This window comes from Colossoma macropomum, unplaced genomic scaffold, assembly GCF_904425465.1.
Source record: "Colossoma macropomum unplaced genomic scaffold, Colossoma_macropomum, whole genome shotgun sequence".
Lineage (NCBI taxonomy): Eukaryota > Metazoa > Chordata > Actinopteri > Characiformes > Serrasalmidae > Colossoma > Colossoma macropomum.
In genome coordinates this window covers 32,522,869-32,549,653 of record NW_023494800.1, presented here as the reverse complement: position 1 = coordinate 32,549,653, position 26,785 = coordinate 32,522,869, and the positions used below count along the sequence as shown (strand labels likewise).

The following is a 26,785-nucleotide window of genomic DNA, read 5'->3' as shown; positions in this document are numbered from 1 at the left end:
ATTGAACTCCGTAGAGCTGCCTGCTGTCCCAGTACAGGCATCTGAATGTGACTGCTACATCATTTAAGGTGGAATGGGAAATGGGCTTCATCTGACCTCTGTCCACTGTATGAAACTCAATCAGCAAACCGGGGCTAAACCATTTAAGGTGGCATAGGGTGCTGGATTAACCCCTAAGTTAATTCTTATGAGAACGTGTAACATTAGACACAAGCGCATTTGCATATTTGTAATCCTAATTTACTGTTAATTCTGTTCACTATTTGAATATCTGAACATTATAACCTGTCTTTGTTTCTCTTCTCTCTATACATCAGTCACTATATATGTATGTATGTGTGTGTGTGTGTTTTCCCTCTAGACGGGTCACCTGGAGCCTCTGTTGAGCCGATTCACTGACGAAGAGGAGCGGCAGATGAAGAGGATGCTACAGCGGATGGACGTTCTGGCCAAGGTACACTAGAACACAGTGCAGCAGAGTAAATATTCAATCTAACCCAAAAGGGAATGTGTTATGGTGAATATCCTCATGGCCAAGAATTGGTCAGGCAGATCCTCGCAGCCTCATTCGAGTGTTCTGGTCATGTAGTGAAAAATGAAAACTACAGGAAACAGGTTGACACACACTGGTTACCATTATAAATGCTTTAATCTCTGCATGTTTTCATAGCATCTTTTTTCTTCTTCTTTGCAAAATAAGCCCTCATGTGTTTGTTGGGTTTTGTGAAGCTGAATTTTAGTCAGAAACCCTGTCTGAGATGAACAGGCAGCTGAGAAGAAAGGCTTACAAACTAAACACGGGTGGAAACAATGATAACTAAGGGGCGGAGCTAAGAAGACGAAACGGGGTTGAACAGAAAAGGGGGGCCGGGGAGACTGTGACAGTTCTGTTGCTTTTACATGAAAGTGTTTCAAGAAAAATCAGACAGAAACATCTTTAAAACATGTTTCTGATTGAAACTTCATTCCTTGGCCGGACAGCGTTCTGAAAGGCCAACACAAGGATTTGGTCAAACCCAAAAGGCTCATGATAGCAGCTGTGCTTGCGTTATTGATGTTCCGATGCTCGTGCTGATGATGGCGTTCCAAAAGGTCTGAGCCGTGACATCTTTTGGCTAATAAAACGTCAACACACGGGCCAAAGTTGCCGTTCCAGACCGTTTCTCAATGTCCAGCTCGTCACGTAGCTCAATTGATCCCTCAGTGGGGTGAGATGGGAAAACGGCGAGCAGGCAGTTGTGAAATAATCCAGATTAGGCTTTGCGTATTGTATTAGTGAAGAACACATGAAGGACGTTTGTCCTTTTTCTGCTTATTTTTGCTTCTCTTTCATCATGCTTTGTGTGCGTGTCGTCATTTGACACGGCTCTTCGCGGATCGATCGCTCTGTAATGATCTGTGTGCAGCTGGTGGTCAGAGTCGGTTGTTAATCTCACAGTCTGACGCACCGGAGTATCTCTGCATGTGTCTGGAATGTTTGCACATTGTAGCCGGTGGTCACCGAGTGATAAGCTGACTGATAGTAGCCTTAGCCTTGACCAAACGTGGTGGTGGAACACAGAATGTGTGTGTATGTAAAGCTTTTCGCTTTATCGTTCAGTTGTTATACCCTCACTTGGTGGTTAAGTGGGCGACTGCAAATTGTTTTTGTTAAGATTTTGTCTGTTTTCTGATCCAAACTCTAATCTGGAGGCTTCTAACTCGTGCTTTTAATATGATATATCTACGTGAGTGTGATAGGGACGTGCACAGGCACTCGAGTATCCGGTTAACCAGTGTCTGGTTAAATGTGTGTGTTCTTTAGGTCAGGTCTTGTTTTCCACTTCACATGCTTTTATCCTGCTCGGCTGTTACCCTGGAGACTGAAAATACCATGTGCCCTGTTCGTCCCGGGCGTTCAGCCGGATGAGCTGCTGTCGTTTCTACTTGATTTTTGAGTTTTTTGGCTCATTGAGAACAGGTGATATCTTTCTCTATGCGAAAAACGCTGCGTAACCAATAGTGACGTACATTCGAGGTGCCAGTACTCAAATCCTGAAATCACTGTTCGGGCATTTGTGGCTTTTGATCACAGGAAGACGGAGGAAACGTTCACACTGTCAGTTTTTAGGCTTTAACAGTGTTAAAATGTGACAGATTTGTGAGTAAGTGTTCAGTTTTTATCTTATTCAGTGTGTTTCAAACTGTCTTTTTGAATATGCATAAATACATCAGATTTTTTTGTTACTCAAAACAATAATAAGCGCTCATCGAGCCCAATTCTGTTCTGAATGAGCGCGCACAGTCACTCCGAAATAATCACAGCGCATTATGGATTCACGGCAATAACGGAAGACTCATGCATCTTTATCGGAAACATCGTAGCGCGCATGAAGTGGCTTAAGTTAAAGAAGCCAACGGCAGATTTTCAGAAGGGATCTCCAGCGAGACGCTTGGTTCCATAGGGCTAGTAACCAAACTGTTAACAGAGTTCAGGGTCATTTCTTGTTACAGACAAGGTTCAAATTATAGCAGAGGTCTCAGGGGCTCCTCTGCTGTAAAGTCTGACTATGAAGTGACTTATGTATTGTATATTTAAACATAGGGCTGGTAACGATACTTATCGCGATATAACTTTTTTCTCGATAGAGCGATACGACATGTTCGATAAATGTTCGATATAATACGCCATTCTCACACTTCCACGTTCAGCGAAAGCCTTGGTGGCGTTTTCTACTGCAAGGAAAGCTTTAGCAGCGTTACATCACATCTGCAGTGCTGCGTTACAGCGCCAAACCGTCGTATGTTAGTATTAGTGCTTTCCCGAGCAGCGAAAGTGAAAGAAAGAAGTGGGTTCATGTAAATTACAGCCCTGATTTAAACGAAAGTAAACTGAGGAAGCTGTGAGGCATTGGAGAGCGGGAGAGCGCTATCTTTCCAGACTAGCTGTTTTTAGCAGCTGGCTAACTTGAAGCAGCGCTGTCACTCGCACAGCACATAGAAATGATGATACTGTAGATCAAACAAGACACAAAATCACCGCTTTCAGTTTAAACGTACCTAAAAAGAGGACTCTGTTTGTCTGGCATCAGATATACTGTGGTTCACCACTTAAACTATTACGATAGAATAGAGAAATCCAGACGTCGCCAGCTGGTGTCTGAATACTGTGATGTGTTCTGACATGGATGTGGTAGGAGTGAGGCTGGCTAGGTGGCTGTGTGATCCATCACTGACCTACCGAGCCAGCTAATTTTTTCTGTTCGTATTAAGTTGACGGTGCAGCTTTTGTTTGAAGATGGGCAGAAGCGCTTCAGCAAGCAGTGATGTCATCTTCAAATGTAAGTTGTTCTAATTTTCTGGGGTATTTATCTGTTTTCTAGTCATAAAGGTGCACAAATAGCCTATACTTTCTGCGTTTGACCACAACTATGGTCTATTTTGCTGTTTCATTCAGAGCAAATACAATTAAAATCGCTATATAAACTGCCAGAGCAGATCCATGTTGGCTAAATGTGATTCTGCCGGCTGAGGTAAGTGAAGGCCGGTCTCGTGCAGTGGGCGGGAACAAGCGGCGACGTCACTGCTGTCTCATTTATCTGCCTTATAAGGACAGATGACAGTTGGAACGCTGCCTACTTAGACAGCTGCCTATGTAGACAGTGGCTACTTAGAGAGCTCACTAGGTTTTGAGACACACCCACTTTCTCCCACTCTCCCATGACAGATCTGTGAAATGTTCCACTGTTTGAGTGTTTGTTGTGTTCTGACCATAAAGAAATAATGATTTGACATTTATCGCGGTATGTATCGATATCGAACGATATGAATTTTGTTTATCATAACATTTTTGGCCGTATCGCCCAGCTCTACTTATACATCTTACTTATTTATGTAGTTTTTCATAGATGTAACCTGGCAGCAGACTTTTAACTTTATATCTGTATCAGTTCAAATGATTTTTACAGATGAGAAGACACGGAAAGTAGGTCTGAACGTCTATCTTTTCTCAGTTAATTAGATAAAATATATTGTTTGGGTAATAAGAAAAGTGATTTGGTGATCAGCAGGTGGTTTTGATGGGTCCCATAAACGGTGAAACCACATTACAACTCAGTTTGCCAGACAAATAGGTTAAATTCTGGTCATGTGTTGGTTGTCGTGCAAAAACATGTGATATCACATGATGCAATAACCTAATGTTAATGTTGCTCATTGCATGCACCTTATGGTGGATCTGGGACAGCCACCCCTCAGTTCGAACCCTGGTTGAGAGCTGGACTGAAGAAAGCAGTGTTTTCCACTTTTGGTCTTGCGATGTACCTTCACAGTTTTGTGTCTGCTCGAACGCATCTGATTCAGTCGTAGAAGGACGTGATCTTCACGACTGCAGCTGGTCTGGCTGTTTCAGTATTTGAACAATGCTGGTGTTTCAACAATTCTGCCACTCTGATGCCTTTAATGCCCTCTATAGTGGACCTGGGTAGTAATTCATGCCTGAATGCATCTGTGGTTGATAGTGTTTGTACTCTCTGAACAAATTTACAGGTTACGTAACTAAATCTAACAGAAATGGCAGGAATGAGGCGATAATGCTCTCACCTGGAGGCCCAGATTAGCCATGCCTGAAAAACACAGAGCCTTACAGCTGGGAACCCCAAGCCTAGACACAGCGTGTCAGTGTGTACAGAACAGTCGACTCTTAACTCCTAAGTAGATGAGCAAAAGACCTCCCTTCGTTTATTTCATTTCCAGTCAAAACGGCCAAATTTTTCCTTCTTCCGTTCCGGAAAACAAATATAATGCTTCAATGCTATATTGCTAATATAATGCTAAATATAATATCATATTTTTCAGTTCTACATGTGTCCACTCTTTACATTTATTACAGCTTTCGTTCTTTTCAGGAGGCTCACTTTCAGTTTTTCAAAGAAATCTGCAGACACGCCTCCAAAGCTCAGTCGAAGTTGAAGTTGAAGTAGAAGTTGGTTTAGCATTTTCTGCTTCTCACCATCCAAATAATCACATTCAGTGATGTTGAGGTCTGGATTATGCTTAATTTTTACACAACCTTCATTTTGAGTACACAGTTACAAGATCTCAGAAAGCCCATCACCAGTTCTCTGTCCAGTCCTCAGGGACCCTAGCAGATCCGTCCAATTCCAGCGACAGTGATGACTAATCTGGTAGTCTGAGACCGTAAAGCGTTGATTACGTTCAATTCTAGAAAAAAAAAGTACTACATTTATTAGACACTCTTATCCAGAGCGGCTTACAATTTGATCGTCTTACACAGGTAGGTGAAGGTGGTGTTAGGAGTCTTGCCCAAGGACTCTTATTGGTATAGTGTAGGGTCCTTGCCCAGGCAGGGGACTGAACCCCTGTCAACAGCGGGCAGAGGTGTTACCCACTACACTACACCAGCCCCACCAATACCACCTCTGTCTGCCTCCTGAGTTTTCGTGTGGGCCTCGACTGTTGAACTGAATGCACTGCATGATGGACAGAAGTCACCAAATGTCAAATGCATGATTTAACCCCTTATAATCCCAGGCTTATTACAGACCAAGGCTTATTATTCAGTAACAACAGGGACTTCAATGCAAACTGATTGAGTTATTCTTAGGTTATAGACGTGTGTAATAAAACTTTGTCCTTTTAAGGGGTTAAAATGATCTGTAGGTTCTGCTGAAATGAGTGAATAATTCAACAACAAGCGTTTGGTGATGATGGCAGAGAGTTCACGACCCAGCTCGGACACAGAGAGAGTGATCTGCACTCTGAGCAGTGTAACAAGCCCTGTTTGGAAATTGAGATTGTGGTCTGTAGACGGCAAAACTGTGGAACCTCGAGATAAAGTTGTATGCAAGCTATGCAAACTGCAGTCAGCCCACCATTCCAGCACTAACGACCTGAGGGCACATCTCAAAACTATGCACCCAGATGAGCATGACCTGACGTCAGCCAGGTCTCGACTCACCGCAAGATCACTATCTCCAGCGCGACAAGAGTGCAGATCCCCAGTGGGTTGGTTATTGTTTCTTGTTTCATGTCAAGGAAACGATAATTGTTGTTCCTTATTAATCAGAGCACAGTCCACTCGGACCGTTGAATGTCCGTTTTAATATACCGGACTTTCCGTAACCTTACTTCATTTGTTTTGTAATATGTAGGCATGTAGATCCTGTTTATGCCTACACAAGTAGTTATGTCTCTCCTTATATTGGTTTGCCCTCTTATAGACATAATTCAGTTTTACCAGCCCTGAACTGGAGTAGAACAAACATGCGGCCTGGCTGGGGGCTCAGATATCCGCAGAGATGCCGTGTGGTCCTCGCTGTGTGTGTTTTATATTGCATACTCAGGTTGCTGTGGAAAAACACACGTTACATAACTGTTCCCTTCTCTGTATGTTTGCATTACAGCATGCCGTTGAGAACGGCGTGAGGCTGATGGTGGACGCCGAGCAGACGTATTTCCAGCCAGCGATCAGCAGACTGACCCTGGAGATGCAGAGAATCTTCAACAAACAAAAACCCATCATCTTCAACACTTATCAGTGCTACCTGAAGGTATGATACACACACGTCACGGCCTGTGTAATATTGACGGCAGCAGTTTGCAGTAAGCTTTTAACCAGTTGCAGCTCCGTAGGAGTTTTAATGAACCATGATCCGACAACTGTAAACAATTTCAGGAAAAATAATACAGGCCACTCTTTGATTATGTAATATCAAAGGTTCACCAGTGTGTTTTACTGTGTGTGTTAATTTTGATTGATCACATTATTGTGTGTAGTTAATCTCAGAGTCAGAATCACTTTATTTCACCACGTTACACGTACAAGGATTTTGTCTTGGTGAGTGCACACGTGTGACATATAACAAACCAGTTAAGCACTGTTGACAGGTAGTGACAAATAACACAGAATAAAAAGAAGAAGAGACATAAAAACCTGTACATAACATTCGCAGTTGATCAAATTTGACAGATTTTTTTTTAGTTTATAAAGCAGCACAACTTCTTATAATTATATGAGTGGATACAGTAAATTTCAGCAGAATGTATTTATTACTTTCAGTAATTCAGAAACATTATTTTGATCATGTGAATGCAGAACCTTCACGTGAAAGTCCAAGTTTGAGTGTATATATCATATATACTAGGGCCGCAGCGATACACGGTATATCGTTGAACTGTTTGGGACGCCCCCTACGGTTCAAAACGCACACGTGAACTGCAGTATTATGAAATGCCTGTTACTTTCCTGTAAGTCCCGAAACTTGCAGACAACATGCGCGTTGTACGTCCAGATCCGCAGAACGTCTCTGGAGCCTATGAGAACTTCCCTGGAGACAATCAGCTCTCTGTGTGCAATTATGAGCTGGAGAGGAGAAGGGAGACTGAAAACAAGCTCCAGCATGTCAGTGGAGAGCGCCAGCCACTGCACACTGGACAAACTGGACAAAAACCTTGTTTTTAATGGAGGTTCATGTAGTGCCGCCAGCAGCCAGTCTTTTAGGTACACAAGCAATCTCTAATGGTTCGTTACCTCAGCTAATGTTACTAGCCTAGCCTTTCTTAGCTCATATCTTTCAGCGTAAAAACATCCCGTTTGTGAAGAGGTAGGAAGCGTGATGAGTGATGCTGAACACTTTATTTCATTCAGTTTATACAAGTAGAATGAATAAATGAACCTGAGACCTGAGATTATTGGCTCTCCCTGCCAGTGTTCTGTAGCAGCACTCTGCTACGCAACGCGGCTGTCCAGTGTGTTGTGGCCTTTACAGTGTCCCCTCCCGAACTCTATGAAACGTCACTGAGAGAAACTGAAAACAAATTGACTCAGACACTCAGTCTAGCTCCATATAGTTATTTACAGTAGAGAAAGCAAAGCACAGACAGGTATTAAAGCTTAGAAGCACTTTTAATATTTTGCTCCCCTTGATTTCATACAGTACCGACAGAAACCAGACCTAGTCAGTCATGCTGCTGTTTCTCTGAATGGACAGTTTTATTTGTTTATAAGCAAAATGGAGATTTCATTGTTTAAAAGCTGCACTTGGACGAGATGACTACAGTTGCGGAATCTATCATGGCAACATACAGCTGGGCTTCAGCCTGCACTACTAGGAATGGTTCAAATGCCATGTTAACTTGGACAGCCCCAGCAGCAGCATAATAACAAGATTTTATCTTGTTCATATCGCGCTGCCTTTACCCTGTTTTGTCAACATTGCCAACCCATAACCATCTTCAGCACCTGCCGACTCAAATGTGCCTTGTTTTTCTGTCCATTGTGTATAAACTACAGCTTGTTAATCCTGAGCCTAAATATAAACCCTCAGTCTCTGTTTTGTAGTAGACTGATTCGAATGTTGGCGCTGGGACTGACTCAGCACGAAGCCCAAGCTAACTCGGCTCTGCTGCAGCCACTCCTGTCGCCCAACACATACTACAACTTTGGAGGCTTTTTTTACAGTGAGCTTTATGGTGGAGCTGAGTATCATCTGTTAGTGTTGAATGAGCTCAATCCTCATGAAGTTTGCAGTGAAACCCAGTTTTAAACACTGCGTATGTGCTTTCGTGTAGGAGGCCTATGATAACGTGAGCGTGGACGTGGAGCTGTCCCGCCGCGAGAGCTGGTGCTTTGGGGCCAAGCTGGTCCGTGGGGCTTACATGCACCAGGAGAGACAGAGAGCGGCCGAGATCGGCTACGAGGATCCCATCAACCCCGACTACGAGTCCACCAACAGGATGTACCACAGGTAGCTCACTGAAGGAGTAATTGCACTATAAAATGTATTTACAGTTTTAGTGTCCAGAATTTGATGTAAAAATCACGAAATCTCCTAGGAAAAATCCCACTGGACCCTGATTGGTTTTCGAGCTTGTGATCTTTTTCACTTTATGGTTTCTCATTTTACAATTACCATTAGAGAACTTCCAGCGGATAAAAGAAATGAATACACATATGAACAAATATAAGGACAGAGACTGTCTAGCTGATAATATACAATCCCATTCCTTACAGGACCCTTTTAGTATAATATAATAATATAGTGTAATATATAACAATTGATTACATGTTAATATGGTAGTTTAAGATCCATTTCCCCCAGTATTTTGTAAAGTGTTCCATCCTCTGTTGTAACATAAAACATAAGTCTTTTCATTGAACAGATTTTGTGGACAATTTCAGTCCAATTTTTTTTGTTGGGGGGAGGGGGATCCTGATGCATCCATTTCTTTGTTATGGTCTTTTTTCATGCCTGATTCTTGTGTGCTTTAAGGTGTCTGGAATATATCCTGGAGGAGATCAACCACAACAGGAAGACTAACGTCATGGTGGCATCGCACAACGAGGACACTGTCAAATTCACACTGGAAAAGTAAGACGAAGAAAACAGAGCAGATGCAGTGCAACACCTGCACTGTGGTCTGTGCGTGTCACACCGTTTAATTTGTGCTGTGTTTTCTGTGTGCAGGATGAATGAGATGGCACTCTCTCCCACGGAGAATAATGTCTGCTTCGGCCAGCTGTTGGGCATGTGTGACCAGATCAGCTTCCCTCTGGGTGAGTACCGTAGAAGGTTGGATTATTTTAAAGCTTGATTAGATTTAATATTCCACCGCTCTGAAATAAAGCAAGAAGCCGAGGCTGCGTGTTACAGTGATTTTACCACAAAGCTTTAATAAAATAGCAAAATTAATAAAAATGCGGCAATGTTCCATAAATCATAAAATAATAATAAAAGTAATAAACAGTCATCGCACAAAGATATGGAGACTGTGGTTGCCAAGCAATGGAACAGTTAGAGATTATTTTAACAAATCGGTGCCCTAAACTCAGTTGATCTGTGTGTGTCCAAACATGGTCAGTGCAGAAACATCACTAGGCGTTTCGAGTCCTTTTTTGAGAACAAAACTGAATTTAGTTAATTGCAATAATATTTATCCACTAAATTCTAAATCCACTTCTTGATTTCTAGAATGAAAGTTTACGTTTTTACTGTATTAGTTTCATGTCCCTGGTCATATTAAACAATTCATCATAGCAAACTGTTTAAAAGGCAGAATTATTGATTCCCAGTAATCTTTGATTGTGAATGTAATGATTTCGCACACATCTAAAACATCAGCTTCTGTTTTGATTACGTCACCTTGCATCAACAGGCAGGGAAATATATTAGGTCTCACTTTATTAGGTCTATACTTTAGGTTTTGGATTGAGGTTAAGGTTAGGGTTAGGATTAGAGCCAGGTTTAGAGTTAAAGACAATTATGGTCAGTTTAGTAGATATTTAGTTGAATGTAACTTGAAAGTAAATTAAGTATCTACAAAGCATCTAAAGTGGACTAATCCAAATAAAGTGTTACCAAGTAATGTCAGCCAATAATATCATGCTTGTACTCCTCCTCCCATCTATCATGGAGAGAAGTATGTCATAATATGGACAGTAGTGGACGAAGTACACAAATCATGTACTTGAGTTAAAGTAGAGACACCCAAGGTAAAATATTACTCCAGTAAAAGTAGAAGTTCCTCCCTTTTAGACCTCCACTTGAGTAAAAGTACAAAAGTATTTGCCTTCAAATGTACTTAAGTATCAAAAGTAAAAAGTACTAAAAGATTAATTATGACTTTAATGTCCTATTATCATTTTCTGTAACAAGACTCGCTTCATTAACTCATTTTAGGTGAAAATACTCCAGTGTCTCTCTTGGTAAACCAGTCTTTTAATAGAATGTCATTAATTAGTGACGCTGATGTCCATTAAAATTATCATAAGCACAAAACACTGAAGGCAAACAGTTTCCATCAGGTAGAACTGAGTGGCTCTGAAATCACTTTACAAACAAGCAAAGTTTCAGTTTGAGATTTATTTGAACTCAGTTACAAGTTTAAGTTTAATAAAGACTTTAAACTCAGATTCACAAATGAGTTTCCTTTACTAAACTGCATCTGTAGGTCTCTGTTCATAAACATAAACTGGACAAAACTAATTTACTATAAAATGAAAGTGTTTATATAAATTCAGAATAAAGACACGTCAGTCACAACTGCATATGTGTACATATTTCTATATTGTGGTCTGTTTACACAAAGTTAGGTTAGTTCATCATTTATGTTGAATAGACTCTCCCAAACTTTTACGCTGCTGCACTGATGTTGAACCATGTGCTGCACTGGGTCGGTATGACCAACAGGTCAAAACAAGCTCAAAACAAAGTGACCGCTGTGCCCTGATTGGTGTTTTTGCTTCATGCTTCTTTTGTTTTGACATGTTATGTTTTTATTCGCACATAAACCAAAAGGAAGGACAGATTTCTCATAATGTAGTGGAGTAAAAAGTGAGATATTTGACTTTGAAATGTAGTGGAGTGAAAGTAAAAAGTCACCCAAAATGGAAAAACTTCAGTAAAGTACAGATACACAAAAAACTACTTAAGTACAGTAACTCATTACATTTACTTAGTTACTGTCCACCACTGAATATGGAAGGTGAATGCATTATGATTTCCCATTCATCAAAACTGAAAACAACATTTGAAGAAATGGTATTTCAAAGGATGAACATGCGTATATAATGTAGTTAAGCCTGTGTTTGTGTGTATGTGTTTGTAAACAGGTCAGGCTGGGTTCCCTGTGTACAAATATGTTCCGTACGGTCCAGTAAATGAGGTTATCCCATACCTGTGTCGCCGGGCACAGGAGAACCGCGGCATCATGAAGGGCTCACAGAGAGAGCGCAGCCTGCTGTACAAGGAGCTCAAACGGCGCATCTGCGAGGGACAGCTGCTCTACAAGCCAGCCTGCTGAAGAGCTGTTATAGATCTGCCTGCTACATACCAGTCTTCTCTCACAGACTGCTCAACTGAGGAACTCCTGCAGATCGGGTCTCCCATTATAGACCAGTCTACTATAGACCCGTCTTCAATTATAGATTTGCAACTATAGCTGCTGTGTAGACAAGTCTACTATAGACCATTCTTTTGCAGACCTGTCTATTATAGACCTGTTTTCTATTACAGACCTGCCTACTATAGACCGTTCTTCTATTGCAGACCTGTCTACTATAGACCTCTCATCTATTATAGACCTGTCATCTATTATAGACCTGTCTACTATAGACCGTTCTTCTATTGCAGACCTGTCTACTATAGACCTCTCATCTATTATAGACCTGTCGTCTGTTATAGACCTGTCTACTATAGACCTGTCTACTATAGACCATTCTTCTATTGCAGACCTGTCTACTATAGACCGCTCATGTATTATAGACCTGTCGTCTATTATGGACCTGTCTACTATAGACCATTCTTCTATTGCAGACCTGTCTACTATAGACCTCTCATGTATTATAGACCTGTCGTCTATTATGGACCTGTCTACTATAGACCATTCTTCTATTGCAGACCTGTCTACTATAGACCTCTCATCTACTATAGACTTGTCTACTATAGACCATTCTTCTAGTGCAGACCTGTCTACTATAGACCTCTCATCTACTATAGACTTGTCTACTATAGACCTATCTTCTATTGCAGACCTGTCTACTATAGACCTCTCATCTATTATAGACCTGTCGTCTATTATGGACCTGTCTACTATAGACCATTCTTCTATTGCAGACCTGTCTACTATAGACCTGTCGTCTATTATGGACCTGTCTACTATAGACCATTCTTCTATTGCAGACCTGTCTACTATAGACCTCTCATGTATTATAGACTTGTCTACTATAGACCCATCTTCTATTGCAGACCTGTCTACTATAGACCAGCGTTCTATTGTGGACCTGTCTATTATAGACCTGTCTTCTGTTATAGACCTGTCTACTATAGACCATTCTTCTATTGTAGACCTCTCTACTGTAGACAAGTCCTCTGTTGAAGACCAGTCTGCTATAGGCTAGTCTTGTATTATAGAATGTATTTGAGGTTTGCTTATTAATTACAATTACAGCACAAGACAGTTGAAGGCCAGCTGTTGGAATGAAAACCTAGAGCCACGTCCTTTGTAGCACAGCCATGCTGTGCAGTCTTAATGCTTTTTATGGAACGTGGCTCCTGGCAGTCTCCTTGTGTCTGTTACTGTGGTCAAACTGTTCATCACACGTGTGCAGACTGTATTGAACACAGGGGGTAAAACACTCCACTGTAAACATGAAGGTAGAGTGTTGGACAGCCATGTATTCAAGCTAACAGTGTTTCTACCTGATTGCTCTGGGAGAAATGAATGAGTGATTTGCAAATCAACACTGGTACAGTTAAAGCCTGGGGCGCAGCTATTAGAGCCTTTAATGCAGCGTCCCAGCCCTGAAGGGTCAGTGCTGGGACAGTGCCTAACACGAGGCAGTTGAGGCTCATCACTACTGTGCCTTAAAAACACAGACCTCATTTTCTACCGGCCTTAAATTGCCGTTTGAAAGCCATAAGTAGCGCGAAACTGATGCAGAGATCAGCTTAAACTTAACTACTGATTTTTAAATGGTTCAGATGTAAACAGAGTCATTCAGAGTGGTTTGGTGTGAAACGCTCAGTTCTAGAGAAACTTACAGAGTCAGAACTGTTCACAGTGGTGGTGATAGGAACCAGACGTCCACCTCTAAAAGCTCCATCACAGAGAGTTATTAATACGCTTCCTGGTGGAGGGATACATGCAGAGTGTTGTGAGGCAAAGTAGTCCCCAAAGAAAACACATCTTTTCAGATTTATGACTATTTCACCATCATCTACATTCCATATAAACTCAGAAGACTCGTGTAGGTTCACTGGTGGTTTTGGACAGTAATTAAAATGTCTTGTAGTCATGGCGACCCCTGGTTCCTATCACCACCACTGTAAAGACATCTGAACCATTTCACACCAAACCACTCTGAACGACTCTGCTTTCATCTCAACCACTAAATTTTAGACATTTTGAAAAATCCGTGCTTTTTTGTGCCTTTTCAGTCTCCATACTTGACCTCTGAAGTGCTTAGATTCATACTGGAATGTAGAGAAGCTAGAAAACCTACATGCCTTCTCAACCAGCCGCTGAGCATTTAGCGTTTTGTCTTATTTTGCGTATTTATTTCTTTGGTCCTACTTAAGCCTTCCTGATTTTACATGCAGTGTTTTAGCAGCTGTTCGTTCTGTTAAAGTGTTTTAATGGTCGAATGACTAAACCTAATGATATGTTACTGTAGTTAATTTGAGATTTCCTTGATTGTGAAGCAATAATCATTTATGATAATTCATTTTTTAGCTGCATATAGTTTCTTTTAAAAAGCATGTATTAGAAAAGTTTGTTTTTTTAAATAATGTTAATGAATACAAACATTGTGGGGAAAGACGAGCAAAGGCGAGGACTTACATTAAGACTTTATTTTACTTTCTTTATTTCATTTTTTTGATATTTTATTTCTCTGCTGTAGATACTAAACTCTTTTTTCAGAATATTGAGTGTGAGAGATGCTCATTTCTATGTACAGAGCTGTATTTTGATCATTTGTGATTAACTGTCATGAAATTGTTGTAAAAGGGTATTTCTGTCTGTGTAAACTTATTCTTATAAAATAAATTATATATAAAAAAGGTAATTTTTTAATTTTTATTTTTGACACCTGTGTTCGTGCGTATGTTTTCAGATATTTTGATATTTTTATATCTGAGTGTGTGAATAATGATTTTTATTACCCATAGAGTCGCCATATCAAAGTGTGGTGTCTTCAGTTACATTAAGTAAAGATGGTCTCGCAAAAAAATAACTAATAATAATGAATAAGAAACAATTTGAGTAAAAAGTAACAGTAACAGTGAAAGTGTCAGGCCCAGGCAGCACAGGAACAGTATCAGCGCAGGAACAGATGTCTGTTGTTTGATTGTTGTTAAACTCTGTTCTTCTCTTTTTGGATAATTTTGGTCTAAAATATATTGTTAAAATTAAAGGTTAGGAAAGAAGTCCAGGTAAATTTAAACCCAAAAAAGGGAATGAGGAACTAAATGTGAAGGATTGAACTGCATTTCTTAATAAACCTGTAATTATATATATATATATATATATATATATATATATATATATATATATATATATATATATATATATAAAAGCAGTATTATATAAAACAAAAGTTGCGATATAGCGACATCTAGTGGTGCTGCTCGGTAAAGCCCTAAAAAGGAAAAAGGAAGCCTGTGACGATTATTAAGTACAGCACTCGGTCACGTTTTTACCATAAGACAAAGTCAGTGTCCTAATATGATGTTAATATGTTTATTAACATAGTTAGTATGTTTTGAAAACATGAACAAAAACGGCGTTATTTCCACAACTCAATGTCCATCTCCTCCACAATCCTCTAGGCGGAACTCTTCGCAGTCAGGCCCCTTTTTATTTTCCGAACCCTTTTAAGAGTTACACACGAAACAGAAACGCATGGTGGCTGTTTGTGTCAGGAATGGTCAATTATAACTATGTAAACACAAATTAAACAGCTTTATTTTATTATTTATCTCAATTAACACATTTCTTTACATCTATACTGTTTTAGTCATTTAATAGCAGCACTTTCTTCCGTAAAAAAGAGAGGAACTCCTCACAGGTGAGTATGAAGCGATGTAGGTTAACAGTGCATTTATTCGCCAGTTTCTTGTTCGAATATTCCCGTTCCACCTTAAATGGTGCGGCAGTTACACTCTGCTACGTCCACTACATTCAGTGGTGCAGCAGGCATTTAAGGTGGAACTGGAAAATGAGGAGAAGAAGCTGGAAATCGCTTGAAACACCAAAAAATCGTGTTTTTTTCTGTCAGGCACTGCCTGGTGTAAAAATGTCTAAATGGAAGGGAAAACATGCTGGAAGGAAGCACCGAGCTAAGGCTAAAGGAGAGAAAGAGGAGAGAAGTGTGGAAAAGAAAAAGACACAATTTTTTCGACGTGTGAAGAAGAAACAGAAACGGAAAGAGAAGAAAACCGCGCACCTGCCGCCTAAAGAGGCTCAGGCCTTTTCAGCCAACTGGAAAAACCTTGCTGGTGTAAGTTCTTACCGAGCTGTATTACAGTGTGTATATGAGTTAATATACACTGTCCATTTCATCAGCTCCACTGACCATACAGGACCACCATATAGAGTTTTTAAACACTGTGTCCACTCACTGTCCACTCTATTAGACACTCCTACCTTGTCAGTCCACCTTGTAGATGTAAAGTCAGAGACCATAGCTCATCTGCTGCTGCACAGTTTGTGTTGGTCATCCTCTAGTCCTTCATCAGTGGTCACAGGACGCTGCCCACAGGACGCTGTTGGCTGGACGTTTTTGGTTCTCAGTCCAGCAGTGACACTGAGGTGTTTAAAAATTCCAGCAGCACTGCTGTGTCTGATCCACTCAGACCAGCACAACACACACTAACACACCTCCACCATGCCAGTGTTACTGCAGTGCTGAGAATGATCCACCACCCAAATAGTACCTGCTCTGTGGGGGTCCTGTGGGGGTCCTGTGGGGGTCCAGACCACTGAAGAACAGGGTAACAAAGTATGCAGAGAAACAGATGGACTACAGTCTGTAACTGTAGAATTACAGAGTGAAACTATACGGTCAGTGGAGCTGATAAAATGGACAGTGAGTGTAGAAACAAGAAGACAGTTGTAAAGTTGTGGCTGTATATATGGTATCTTACCTCTAGTTCAGTTAAAGGAGAATTCCACCAGTTTTTCATGATCTCTACATAATTAAAAGGTTTAGTTGTAAACACAGTCATTCTAAATGGTTTGGTGTGAAACGCTGTGTTCTAGAGAAACTTGCTGAATTAGAATCGTTTGCAGTGGTGGTGATAGGAACCAGACGTCTGAAGCATTAGGCCCGTTGTTTTATGGTAGTTTTACAAAAGGCTTTTGGCGTAAAACCTATTTTTAAGTCATTTACAGCAGAGAGATACATGCAGGGCACTGTAAGGCAAAACAGTTCCCAAAGAAAACTTTGTACATTTAAAGCATGCAATGGTGGTGATGGGAACCAGGGGCCGTATTACAGCTGAACGGGTGTCTGTTTATTAGGAGGAATAACGTTAGCACGCTTGGCTAAAGCGTTTGGGAAATGGAGACTGAAACTGGAGATGGCGACGCTCTGATAAACAGCAGGGGGCGCTGAAACAACATTCTTAACTTTCAGTTTATCGTGCTTTAGTTTTATTTGACTTTCTTTACACCAGTAACGGTAGCTAACGTAGCTGTCTGACTGACTAGCTTAATTACATGTTTACGTTTCAGCTGTGCGCGTAGGGTCGGTTGCTAGGCAACAGACACGACAGCTGATTATCGACTTCAGTCGAGTAAGTTAGAGTGGAAATATGGTAAAATAGTGGAAAACCTGAAATAATAAGTTTTCTTTGGGGACTATTTTGCTTCACAACACACTGCATGTATCCGCCCACCATGAATGGACTAAAAATATATATTTTAAGCAGTGTTTCAGATGAATCATGCAGTGAATTCATAACCATTTCACGGAACAGCTGAGTTTCTGTGAGGGAGCTTTTAGAGGTGGACGTCTGGTTCCTATCACCACCACTGTGAACAATTCTGACTCTTAAGTTTCTCTAGAACTGAGGGTTTCACACCAAACCACTCTGAACGTCTCTCAGCAACACACAAAGTCACAATATATTGTTTATTTGTATTTATTCTAAAGTGTTTTTTGAGGGTTCGCAGCCCAGATAAATAGCTCTCCATGTTATTTTCACAGGTGTCTTAAGACTTGCGCGTAATACAGTACATATTCTACATATACACAAGTGTACAGTGTGGTGCAGAGTGCAAGTTCAACAAAATGCACAGAAACAGGACAAGCAACACACAGAAATGTGTAGTGACAGTAAACAGAGAATATCAGGACAAAAATGTGTAAAATTAGATGGTAATTACATTGCTATTAATGTAATAGAGTACACAGGATGTTAGACTGAAGTTTTCAGGTGACCGCTTGTATTGTGTGAATAACGGCGTGTTCATGTTGCAGCTGCTGAACTGGAAACCGACTGCAGGGACTGAAAAGAGCGCTCTGCAGAAGGAAGAACCGAAGCCCCAGTCAGCAGTGAATAAAGACTCTCACAGTGCAGCACAAAAAACAGACAAAAACGTAAATAAATCAGGACACAAACCCCAGAAGACCATCAATAAAGCATCGCATGATGTGAAAACAAAGAGTCCAGAGGACGCTGGAGCCCAGCAGAACGGGAAGGGTCCTTCAGGCCCCAAACAGCATAAAGCTGAGAAGAGGAAAGCGAAGGACAGTGGAGGTGGAGATAAGAGGTGGATAAACAAAAAGAAGAAAGCAGAAGAGGCGGAAAAGCAACCGACAGAGTGCGTATCTGTGTTCATTTAATCATGGTCAAAAGCAAAAAACAAGAAAACGAGAAACGGTGATTAAAAACGCTGTTTGTGTTCTTCACTCTCCTGCGCTGCTGTCCGACCAACAGCTAAAATCAAACACGGTCCACTGCAGCTGCGCCTGGACAGTCCTTAGAGCTCTATCGTTAGAGCAGTAGGGTGCATTAGGAGTATTAGGACGAGAAGTCGTGTCGGGAGATATACTGGTATAAAAGTGAATACTGATGTGATGTTTTCTCATCATGTGAAGTTTATCATATTATAGATACGATGAGGAGCCCAAAATAGGCTCCCAAGACATTGGGAGCACATTTTTCAGCATTAATGTAATTCTTTAATGGAATTAATCTCAAACACTGAGCAGCTCAGCATCTTTTTCACCTCTGGTTGCTGTAAACGTGCATCCGTCAGATCCTGCTGGTGTGGGTTCACGACTGTTTCTTCTCTAAATGTACCTAAATGGGACAAGTGAGATGATCATGCAATGAGAAGTCGTGTCGGGAGATATACTGGTATAAAAGTGAATACTGATGTGATGTTTTCTCATCATATGAAGTTTATCATATTATAGATTATAGAGTCCAAAATTGGCTCCCAAGACAAATTAAACATGAACTGAAACAGCTTAAAGAGCCCATATGATATTTTGTGTACTCATTCATGTATTTTCATTGAGCTATTTTTACATGACCGTTTCCAACCTCTCGTTATCCCATTATTATGTGTAAATGACCTTTGTTCTCATTGGCTGTGTTGGCAGCCTGAACTGAAACACTCCTTATAGCTTCAGTGTGAGTGGGCGGGGCTAAACTGCTGTATAGGTGGATAAATGTGAGTGTGTTGTTTACTGTCACACTACAAAACCAATTCAAAACAGGCTTTTTCCATTTACGGACTAGGAAGTATATGGTACGGTGAACGTGAATGAGTGTGTTTACATACACTTAATAATCCGATAACTGCAGAAAATCAGATTTTGACAGTAAGTCGATCAATGTGTTTACATGCACTTGAGTTGCAACCAGCCAATAAACTCACAGAAGAAGACGTGACGTAAACATAATGTAAAACTCAAACTTCATGCTGCAGCTTTTTTTTTTTTTTTAACATCTCTAATCTAATGTAAACATTGCGCCAGTTTACCTGAAAATATGATCTAGAAGATCAAGAATATTTAAATTCTTCATTTTGTCAAGCATGTAGTTGGTTTCACCGTTGCTTGTTTTGCTGCATCTCACTTATTTCCGGTACCACCGTCTGTTTTCGCACATGCTCAAACTGAGAAGACTGAAAGAAATCAGAGTAAGGGTTTACATGCACTGAGAAATCTGATTACTGAGCCAACATCCAGCCTCTTTGTCAGATTTCTGAATCGGATTTATAGACCTCACTCCAATTTAAGAAATCAGAGTGTGCTGTATGTATGTATATGTATATTATATATGTATGTTTATTATATATGTATATATAATCTCACACAGTCAGTGAAATCCAAAACGGAATTAAAAATGTGTGGGGAGAGGAAAAAACAGTGGTTAATGTAATTTAAACATCATTTTTTAATGTATGGTTTTTTTTTATATTAAATAGTTTATGTCCTGAAAGTACCACAATATAAATCTGAGATAATATTGCCCACCCCTGTTGTGAAGTAATGTCTTCTCTGTTTTCTGTTTAAGGTCGGATATCTGGTTTGATGATGTCGACCCTGATGACATCGAGGCTGCACTGGGCTCGGAGGCTGCAGACCTCGTGAGGAAGAGGAGCGGTGTGGCAAAGAGCGATGTGGAGAGTACGGAGAGACAGTTGGTAAAGGAGCGCGCTTTTGACGGGTACGCCCCTAAAACTGCTCACCGCGCTTCTATGTGAAGAGAACTTCACTCACTAGTGCCTCAAGTCAGAGACCACCCTTCCTTTATTTAGTTTCCAGTCAAAACAGCCATTAGGTGCAAGCTATTCATTTTTCAGCATCATTTAAAAAAAAAAGAAACGTATCGCTGTTGTCAGAACAAAACCTTAAAATCTCCATTTTTAACGTTTTCCAGTTTTTGACATAATTTGAAAATGTCTGTCACCCTTTACATTGTATGTAAATTTCATGATGAATGGACCAACAGAAATAATCCAAAATGACTTGGAAAAACTCTGGTTCCATTGACTTACATTAAAAGTAAAGTATGTTTTTTCCTTCTCCTGTAAAGTTACCATTTTGGAGATGCGAGGTTTTGTTCTGAGAACAGCGATTATATTTAACACATATATTAAACAGAAGCCTCAACAGCTATATATAATTTGAGATTTTCAGTATTTAGTGAGTCACTCTTTACCTTTATTCCAGAGTCTCACTTTCAGTTCCTCAAAGAATCTGCAGACACACCTCCAAAGTTCAGTCTTAGAAGCTGGTTGATCGTTTTCTGAAGTAATCAAACACATTCAGTGATGTTGAGGTCTGGACAGCAGATTGTCCTGAGAACGCCAGTAGCTTCTTTATGCATCTCTGTCTTCTTAGCGTTGTGCTTAGGGTCGTTATCTTTCTTCTCCTGAGTCACCAACACATTCTCAAACACTCTGCTACAGGTCTCGGTGTTAAATCTAGGCAGTTTCTCATCACGTTGGGATGCAGTTGGCTTTTCGCAGACACTCGTATACAGTCGCAGATTGGTTTGAGTATTAGAAGCGTATGAACGCAGTAGTTGAGCGCACCATAAAGCTTTAGATAAATACAGTAATCCAGCTTTGAACCTGGCACCCTCATCAACCTGCATTGGTTGATGAAAACATCACTAGCAGAAATCATATTAAAGTTATTTTGGTTATTATTGCTTCTGAGTGTAAAGTGAGAGATGGGAGTCAATTTATTTTCTGTTTTAAGTAAAAAAAAACGACAGAACCTTTTTTTTTCTTCAGAACAAGACTGGACACACAACAGTAACTTTTTCATCGAATTCAAATCATAATAAAATATCATCTCTTCTACTTAAAAAAAAATACTGATGTTATGGATTAAATGTGTCCACTTTCATGCAGTTTCTCCAGTCTTTCAGTGAGCTGTGAGTGAAAAACAGTGTAATGTTTCATCATTTTTGATGAAAATGATGTTAACATCTCTGCATAAGTACAGTTGTGTGTAAAAGTTTAGGCAACCATGCTGTTGTTGATTTTCTGTGTGAAAATAAGTGAACACGACCTCTACAGAGAACACACTTTAATGCACACTTACTGTTTATATGCTGAATTTAACTAATTGGGGTGAATTGGGAAATAAAACATAAAATGTGTGCAAAAGCTAGGGCTTTTGTGTTTTTTATTTATTTATTTTTTTAACCAGTATGTTAAATTTAACAAAATACACAGTAATTGTGCATTACAGTGTGCAGAAGTTCTCTGCAGAGGATGTGTAACTTATTTTCACAGAAAATCAATAAAGCATAATTTGACTGGGGTGCACAAACCTTTCCATACGACTGTACATCTCTAATGTGAAATCCTCGCTCTGTTCCTGTCCTTTTCTCTTTCTCTCTGGCGGTCATTGCGATGTGCAGACTGACGCACGCAGTCGCTATGGACTGTGAGATGGTGGGGGTGGGACCCGACGGAGAGGACAGCATGCTGGCGCGCGTCTCTATCGTGAACTATTTCGGAAAGTGCATCTACGACAAATACGTCAAACCCACGGAGAAGGTCACCGACTACCGAACAGCCGTCAGCGGCATTCGCCCTGCGGACATCGAAAGCGGTGAGAGAGAGGAAACACGTTCTTTCCTTACGAAGTCTTGACAGATTCTTTCTTATATTGTGTTACAGTCATAGTCCTAATATTAAAGTGATGGTTTGGTGTGGTGAAAAATCAATTTGCCTAAAGTTTGCTGCCGTAGTTTTTAAATTAGAGCTGTGGAGCTGAAGTAGCTGACAACTAAAGGAAGCCTATAACCCACCAGTTAGCATAGTAGCAAACTGCAGGACTCAGTCACACTTATGCATACCGGTGCATATACATTTCTGCCAGTGGCGAACCATGAATATTAGAGCCTTCAGGCCGTAAATATAAAAACTCGGTTGAAACATGAGGAGAAAACCCGCTACTACGATAATGCTAACGTCTCCTAGCGTCCCTGTTGGACTTTAGTAGTTTGTTAGTGCTAAGCTAACGGCGATCCCCGTGAACGTTTTTTGTTGTCTTAGATCAAACACAGACCTCCGAAGCTTCTAAAAGACACGTTTTACTTAAAGATTATGAGAGACTTTCTGTATATCACTGCTGTCTGAACAAAACCTTGTATCTCAAATTATAATTTTACCAGAAATGGAAAAAACCTACTTTACTTTTAATGTAAGTCAATGGAACCAGACTTTCCACGTCATTTTGGGCTGTTTTTTTTGGTCCATCCATCATGAAATGTGCCTGTTGACCTTACATTGTGTGTACTTTTAAATGTCACAAACTAAAAATCAACAAAAATAGAGATTTTGTTCCGACAGCAGCAAGAAAAATAAATGAATAAATAAATATATATATATACACACACACACGTGATATTTTGCGTTGTAGAAGGTTTCCAGTGACTCTCAGTGAGGGGCTGGTCAGCTGCTGCTGCTGTTTCAGTTTCTAATAGCTGATTACACTGCTGTTCATATTTAGTCAGTGATGTATCTAGAACTTCCAGAATATTCCGTTTTTTTCTCACAAAATTGGTCCCATTGTAATTCTAAATGTGATTGGTTGACTCTTCTGTCATGTGATTATGCTGATCTAACATGTCGTGGCTTCTCTTCAGCTCCTGAAGTCTTAACCAATCAGAGAGCTCGCTTAGATATTTCTACCTATGTGCTACGGAGAATTTTGATTGGCCAACTTTCCTCTTTGCATTTGAAGAATTTAACCCCTTTGTTTCCATCCACAACTTAACAATGAAACAAGAGAGGTGCTTTAATACTTGAAGACGTTAAATTCAAGCATGATTCTGTTGAATAAGAATATCTAAAGTTCCAAAAAAATTTTTTTTTTTGGTTCCCAGAAATCATTAGCCCTTCCCAGAAGGCCCTGAGGGTTCCCCTCTGGTTTTTACTAAAATGTGTTGTTATTAAGTCACTGTGTGTTTTACAGGGGAGGACATCAGCACAGTCCAGAAGGAAGTGGCTGAGATTCTGAAGGGGAGAATATTAGTGGGACACGCTATTCACAATGATCTAAAGGTGCAGTACACTGTGCTTCAGTTTGGATGCTTTAATTTAATCAGAAGTTTTTGTAAAGTCTAACTTTCTGTCCCTTTTTGTGCAGATTCTGCTGTTGGACCACCCAAAGAAGATGATCAGAGATACACAAAAGTATAAAGAGTTTAAGAAGATCACAAAGGTAGTAATTGATCGATGAATATTTAATATAGATCGTCTTTACTATTTAACTCTTACTAAACTCTCTCTCTCCCCCTCTCTCAGAGTTCCCGTCCTGCGCTGAGAGTTCTGAGTAAGAAGGTTCTGAATGTGAACGTGCAGCAGGGCGAACACTCCTCTGTACGTATTTCTCAGTACTTTTGGACAGTATTTTGAACACAAAGTGCAAAGAGAATTGTTTCCTTCTGAGGCTGCTCTTCATTGTCCTTGTAAAGCACAAGTATGTTTTGAAATGCTGGAATGTAGAAGTGTTATGTGTCAGTAACGGACCTGTCCAGGCTCTGCCCACACAAGCGTTCTTTGATAGTTACTGTTGTGAAGTTGAAGCTTTGCAGAGCTCTGGTAAAAATCTCATGCAGCCTAGAGAGGAATTCTAGCACACTCAGTTTCTGAGAAATTCCCAGAGTCTAAATTTGAAATGAGATGAGAAATGTTTGTGTGTTAAAGGGCACACTGATCGAGCTCACACCAGCGTGGTGATAAAGTGTCATTGTCCTTTCTCATTGTCCTTTTCTTAGCCTCCCTAGTTCAAGATCAACACCATAGTCAAATTCATCCCATACTCGATTGAGCATGTCGGGTGTCGCTGCACTCACGGCTTTTTCAGTGCGATTTCAGAGATCATCCAGTGTTGTGGAACCGGCACCGAACGCTCTGAGCTGTTGGAGGTTCACTGCAGATGAAAATCACGCTGCACAGTTATGACGGATTCACTCTTATTGAAGTGGAGAACGCAGAACTCTTTCTGATCAGGGGTCTCATCTCCTCACAGACTGAGGGGAGCCATCATCCACTGACAGTCAGAAACTCTATGACCCCCTCTTTCAGTTGGATTGTGATTGGTTCCTAGGTGCCTCACAGTTGTAAAAAATGGCGCTTTGAAATTGGATGAATCTTTTTGAATCACCCTGTATTTTCATGTCGACGGGCAAAACTGAGCTGTTTGGAAACGTAGACGTTATGCCATTAAGTTCTGTGCATAGTTGTTGCTGTTTTCATTTACTAAGCGGTCAGAGTCCGCCTGAAATGGTTGATGACTGGTTTGTTTCTGTCTGCTCGGCAGTTCGAGCATCAGTTCTAAGATATTTTAAATGAAGTGTCCCCTTGGTTGCAAATGATTTCAAAAGATACATACCTTATTGATCATTAACCAAAGTCATTATTCAAATGCAAAAATGAGTTATAGAACTAGACAAACTCAACTTGTCTGCCTGATCAGGACAGTGTAGCGGATTCAGAGATGGTGGCGTAGCAATGAAAAAAGAAACATAAGCGAACAAGCAGTGGAATTTTTTAAGCTTTTATTTTATAGCAGAAACCGTAGTGACATTGAATAGGAGGTCTGACAGTCAAACAGGCCTTCTGTATTTGTAATATACTTTTTTAGAAAATCTCTGCTTCAGATTCCCAGTGCACTGTGTTTTGCGCGGTAGACCTCTGAAGTTGTCATCATTCTGTGGTTGGTGTGACCCCACATTAGGAACTGCAGGTCTAAGCTGGTTTTCTCTACGTGGGAAAATGAATGTTGTTTAATGGTGGACTTATCAGTTTTCACGCAATATCATTTCAGTGTGCAGAAGTCAAGTTTTCTTGTAGGATGTATGCAGTATTATTCGTATTTTGACTGCCAAACAACCACCAACAAAACTTGTCTAGTTGTGTACTATTTATTTTACCACAGCAAATGGCAGAACCATTCAAGTATGTGCATGTCTTACAGGTCCAGGATGCCCAGGCCACTATGCGTTTGTACACAATGGTAAAGAAACGGTGGGAGGCAGAGCTTAAGGCCGGAAGGAAAGCCCAGAAGAGCCCTCGCAAACCCAAAGCCGACAGCTGACCTGAGAGCAGCTCCTACACAGCATACAGTGAGAGAACAAACACAGTCTCAGCTGACCTCAGAACAGCTTGGACACGAGAGACGAACACCCCGTTTCAAAACCCACTTCGACAGTACGGAGCTGTAAATCCTCTTCAGTGTTTGACTGATGACGTTTTGTTGTTTAAGCAACAGACAGGCTAAGACGGACTCTGCTGCGTTCCCATTACTGAGTGCTTTTTCCAGCCAGAGTTCCAACACCGGGACCGAATGTGACGCTAGTGCCTTTTTCTTGTTCGTATACATCAGGTTGTTTGAGGATCACAGGTTTCACTCCCACCTGCCCGTCTTCTGCTCATCATTTCACAGGCAACTGTACGATGTGGGAGCACACAATGTTTTCCAGATCTGTTTCCTGGTAACTGTTCCTGTGGTTGGATTGTGTGTGAATTTGCACATTAGAGCTCAGTTCTCACTGTTCAGTCTCTTTTTATAGTGACCATTTTATTGATGAACGTCCCCCCCATGTTCAGAACAAAGCTTGTCAGACTGAACTTTTCTATGAGGATTCTCTCCCTTGTGTTGAATATGTAATATTAAAAGGAATGTGAAATCCTCACCTGAATGACTTGATTGTGACTCAGATACACTAATGTAGTGGTTGTCATTGTAGTTTTATCACTAATCGTTCAGTTATTAATCTCTGTATTTTGGTTTGTCCATCTGAATTTACATGACTAAATCGTAAGGCAAATTATTCAGTAACTGCATGAAATAAATGTAAATTTTTATTTATTTATTTTTGTAAAAGCTCCCCTCAAACTAACAGAACATGTGTTTTATGATCACACATATTGCGATATGCTTACAATTTACTGCTGAAAGCCAAAAATCTTAGACGTTCTTTGTATTTTTTTATAAAAATAATTTTTGCAAATCACTGAAGAGGCGCCATCTGTTTATAGATTATAGGCCAGACTTGTGGAAAAATGGGTCGACTTTCAGTAGACAAAAAAATTGAGTTCAGCTTCTTTTATTATAAGAGTTTAAAATACATCACCCATCTATTTGACTGGAAAGAAGACAGTTTCAGCTCTCATACGACCCCCACCTTTTGAATGTAGCTTATGAAATATGAAAGTTATGAAGAATATGATGAAGTGCCTTTTGGAACCAGCTGTTATGCACATTACTTTAAAAAAACATTTTTTTCAGCATGGG

The 26,785-nt window shown here is 40.3% G+C and overlaps 2 protein-coding genes across 3 annotated transcripts in view; both read left to right on the top strand.

Moving 5' to 3' along the window:
• prodha (proline dehydrogenase (oxidase) 1a) overlaps window positions 1-14,564 on the top strand; it is a 28,856-nt gene extending 14,292 nt beyond the window's left edge. Inside the window, exons 9-14 of the mRNA XM_036587730.1 lie at window positions 362-454; window positions 6,405-6,551; window positions 8,572-8,747; window positions 9,273-9,371; window positions 9,468-9,556; window positions 11,612-14,564. Coding sequence (XP_036443623.1) covers window positions 362-454; window positions 6,405-6,551; window positions 8,572-8,747; window positions 9,273-9,371; window positions 9,468-9,556; window positions 11,612-11,802 — 795 coding nt within the window. The 3' untranslated portion in view covers window positions 11,803-14,564. The remainder of the gene's footprint in view (window positions 1-361; window positions 455-6,404; window positions 6,552-8,571; window positions 8,748-9,272; window positions 9,372-9,467; window positions 9,557-11,611) is intronic.
• A 790-nt stretch (window positions 14,565-15,354) lies between these two features.
• Window positions 15,355-26,183, top strand: rexo4 (REX4 homolog, 3'-5' exonuclease). 2 transcript variants are annotated; one of them, XR_005008217.1, is made up of 10 exons: window positions 15,355-15,568; window positions 15,779-16,000; window positions 17,984-18,327; window positions 20,034-20,186; window positions 21,897-22,090; window positions 23,459-23,547; window positions 23,633-23,707; window positions 23,791-23,865; window positions 25,466-25,770; window positions 25,804-26,183. XR_005008217.1 is itself a non-coding variant. In XM_036588044.1 (9 exons), the coding sequence occupies exons 2-9, from the start codon at window positions 15,797-15,799 to the stop codon at window positions 25,583-25,585; spliced, it is 1,254 nt and encodes a 417-aa protein (XP_036443937.1). In that variant the 5' UTR covers window positions 15,355-15,568; window positions 15,779-15,796; the 3' UTR covers window positions 25,586-26,183. The 2 variants fall into 2 exon arrangements, 1 of the variants encoding a protein (XP_036443937.1); XM_036588044.1 differs by having other exon boundaries at window positions 25,466-26,183.
• Window positions 26,184-26,785: the final 602 nt, after the last annotated feature.

Coding starts and splice junctions, on each gene's coding strand:
- rexo4 (XM_036588044.1), top strand. CDS start 15,797: ATGTCTAAATGGAAGGGAAAACATGCTGGAAGGAAGCACCGAGCTAAG. Junction 23,708..23,790: donor AGTTTAAGAAGATCACAAAG/GTAGTAATTGAT, acceptor CCCCTCTCTCAG/AGTTCCCGTCCTGCGCTGAG. Junction 23,866..25,465: donor AGCAGGGCGAACACTCCTCT/GTACGTATTTCT, acceptor CATGTCTTACAG/GTCCAGGATGCCCAGGCCAC.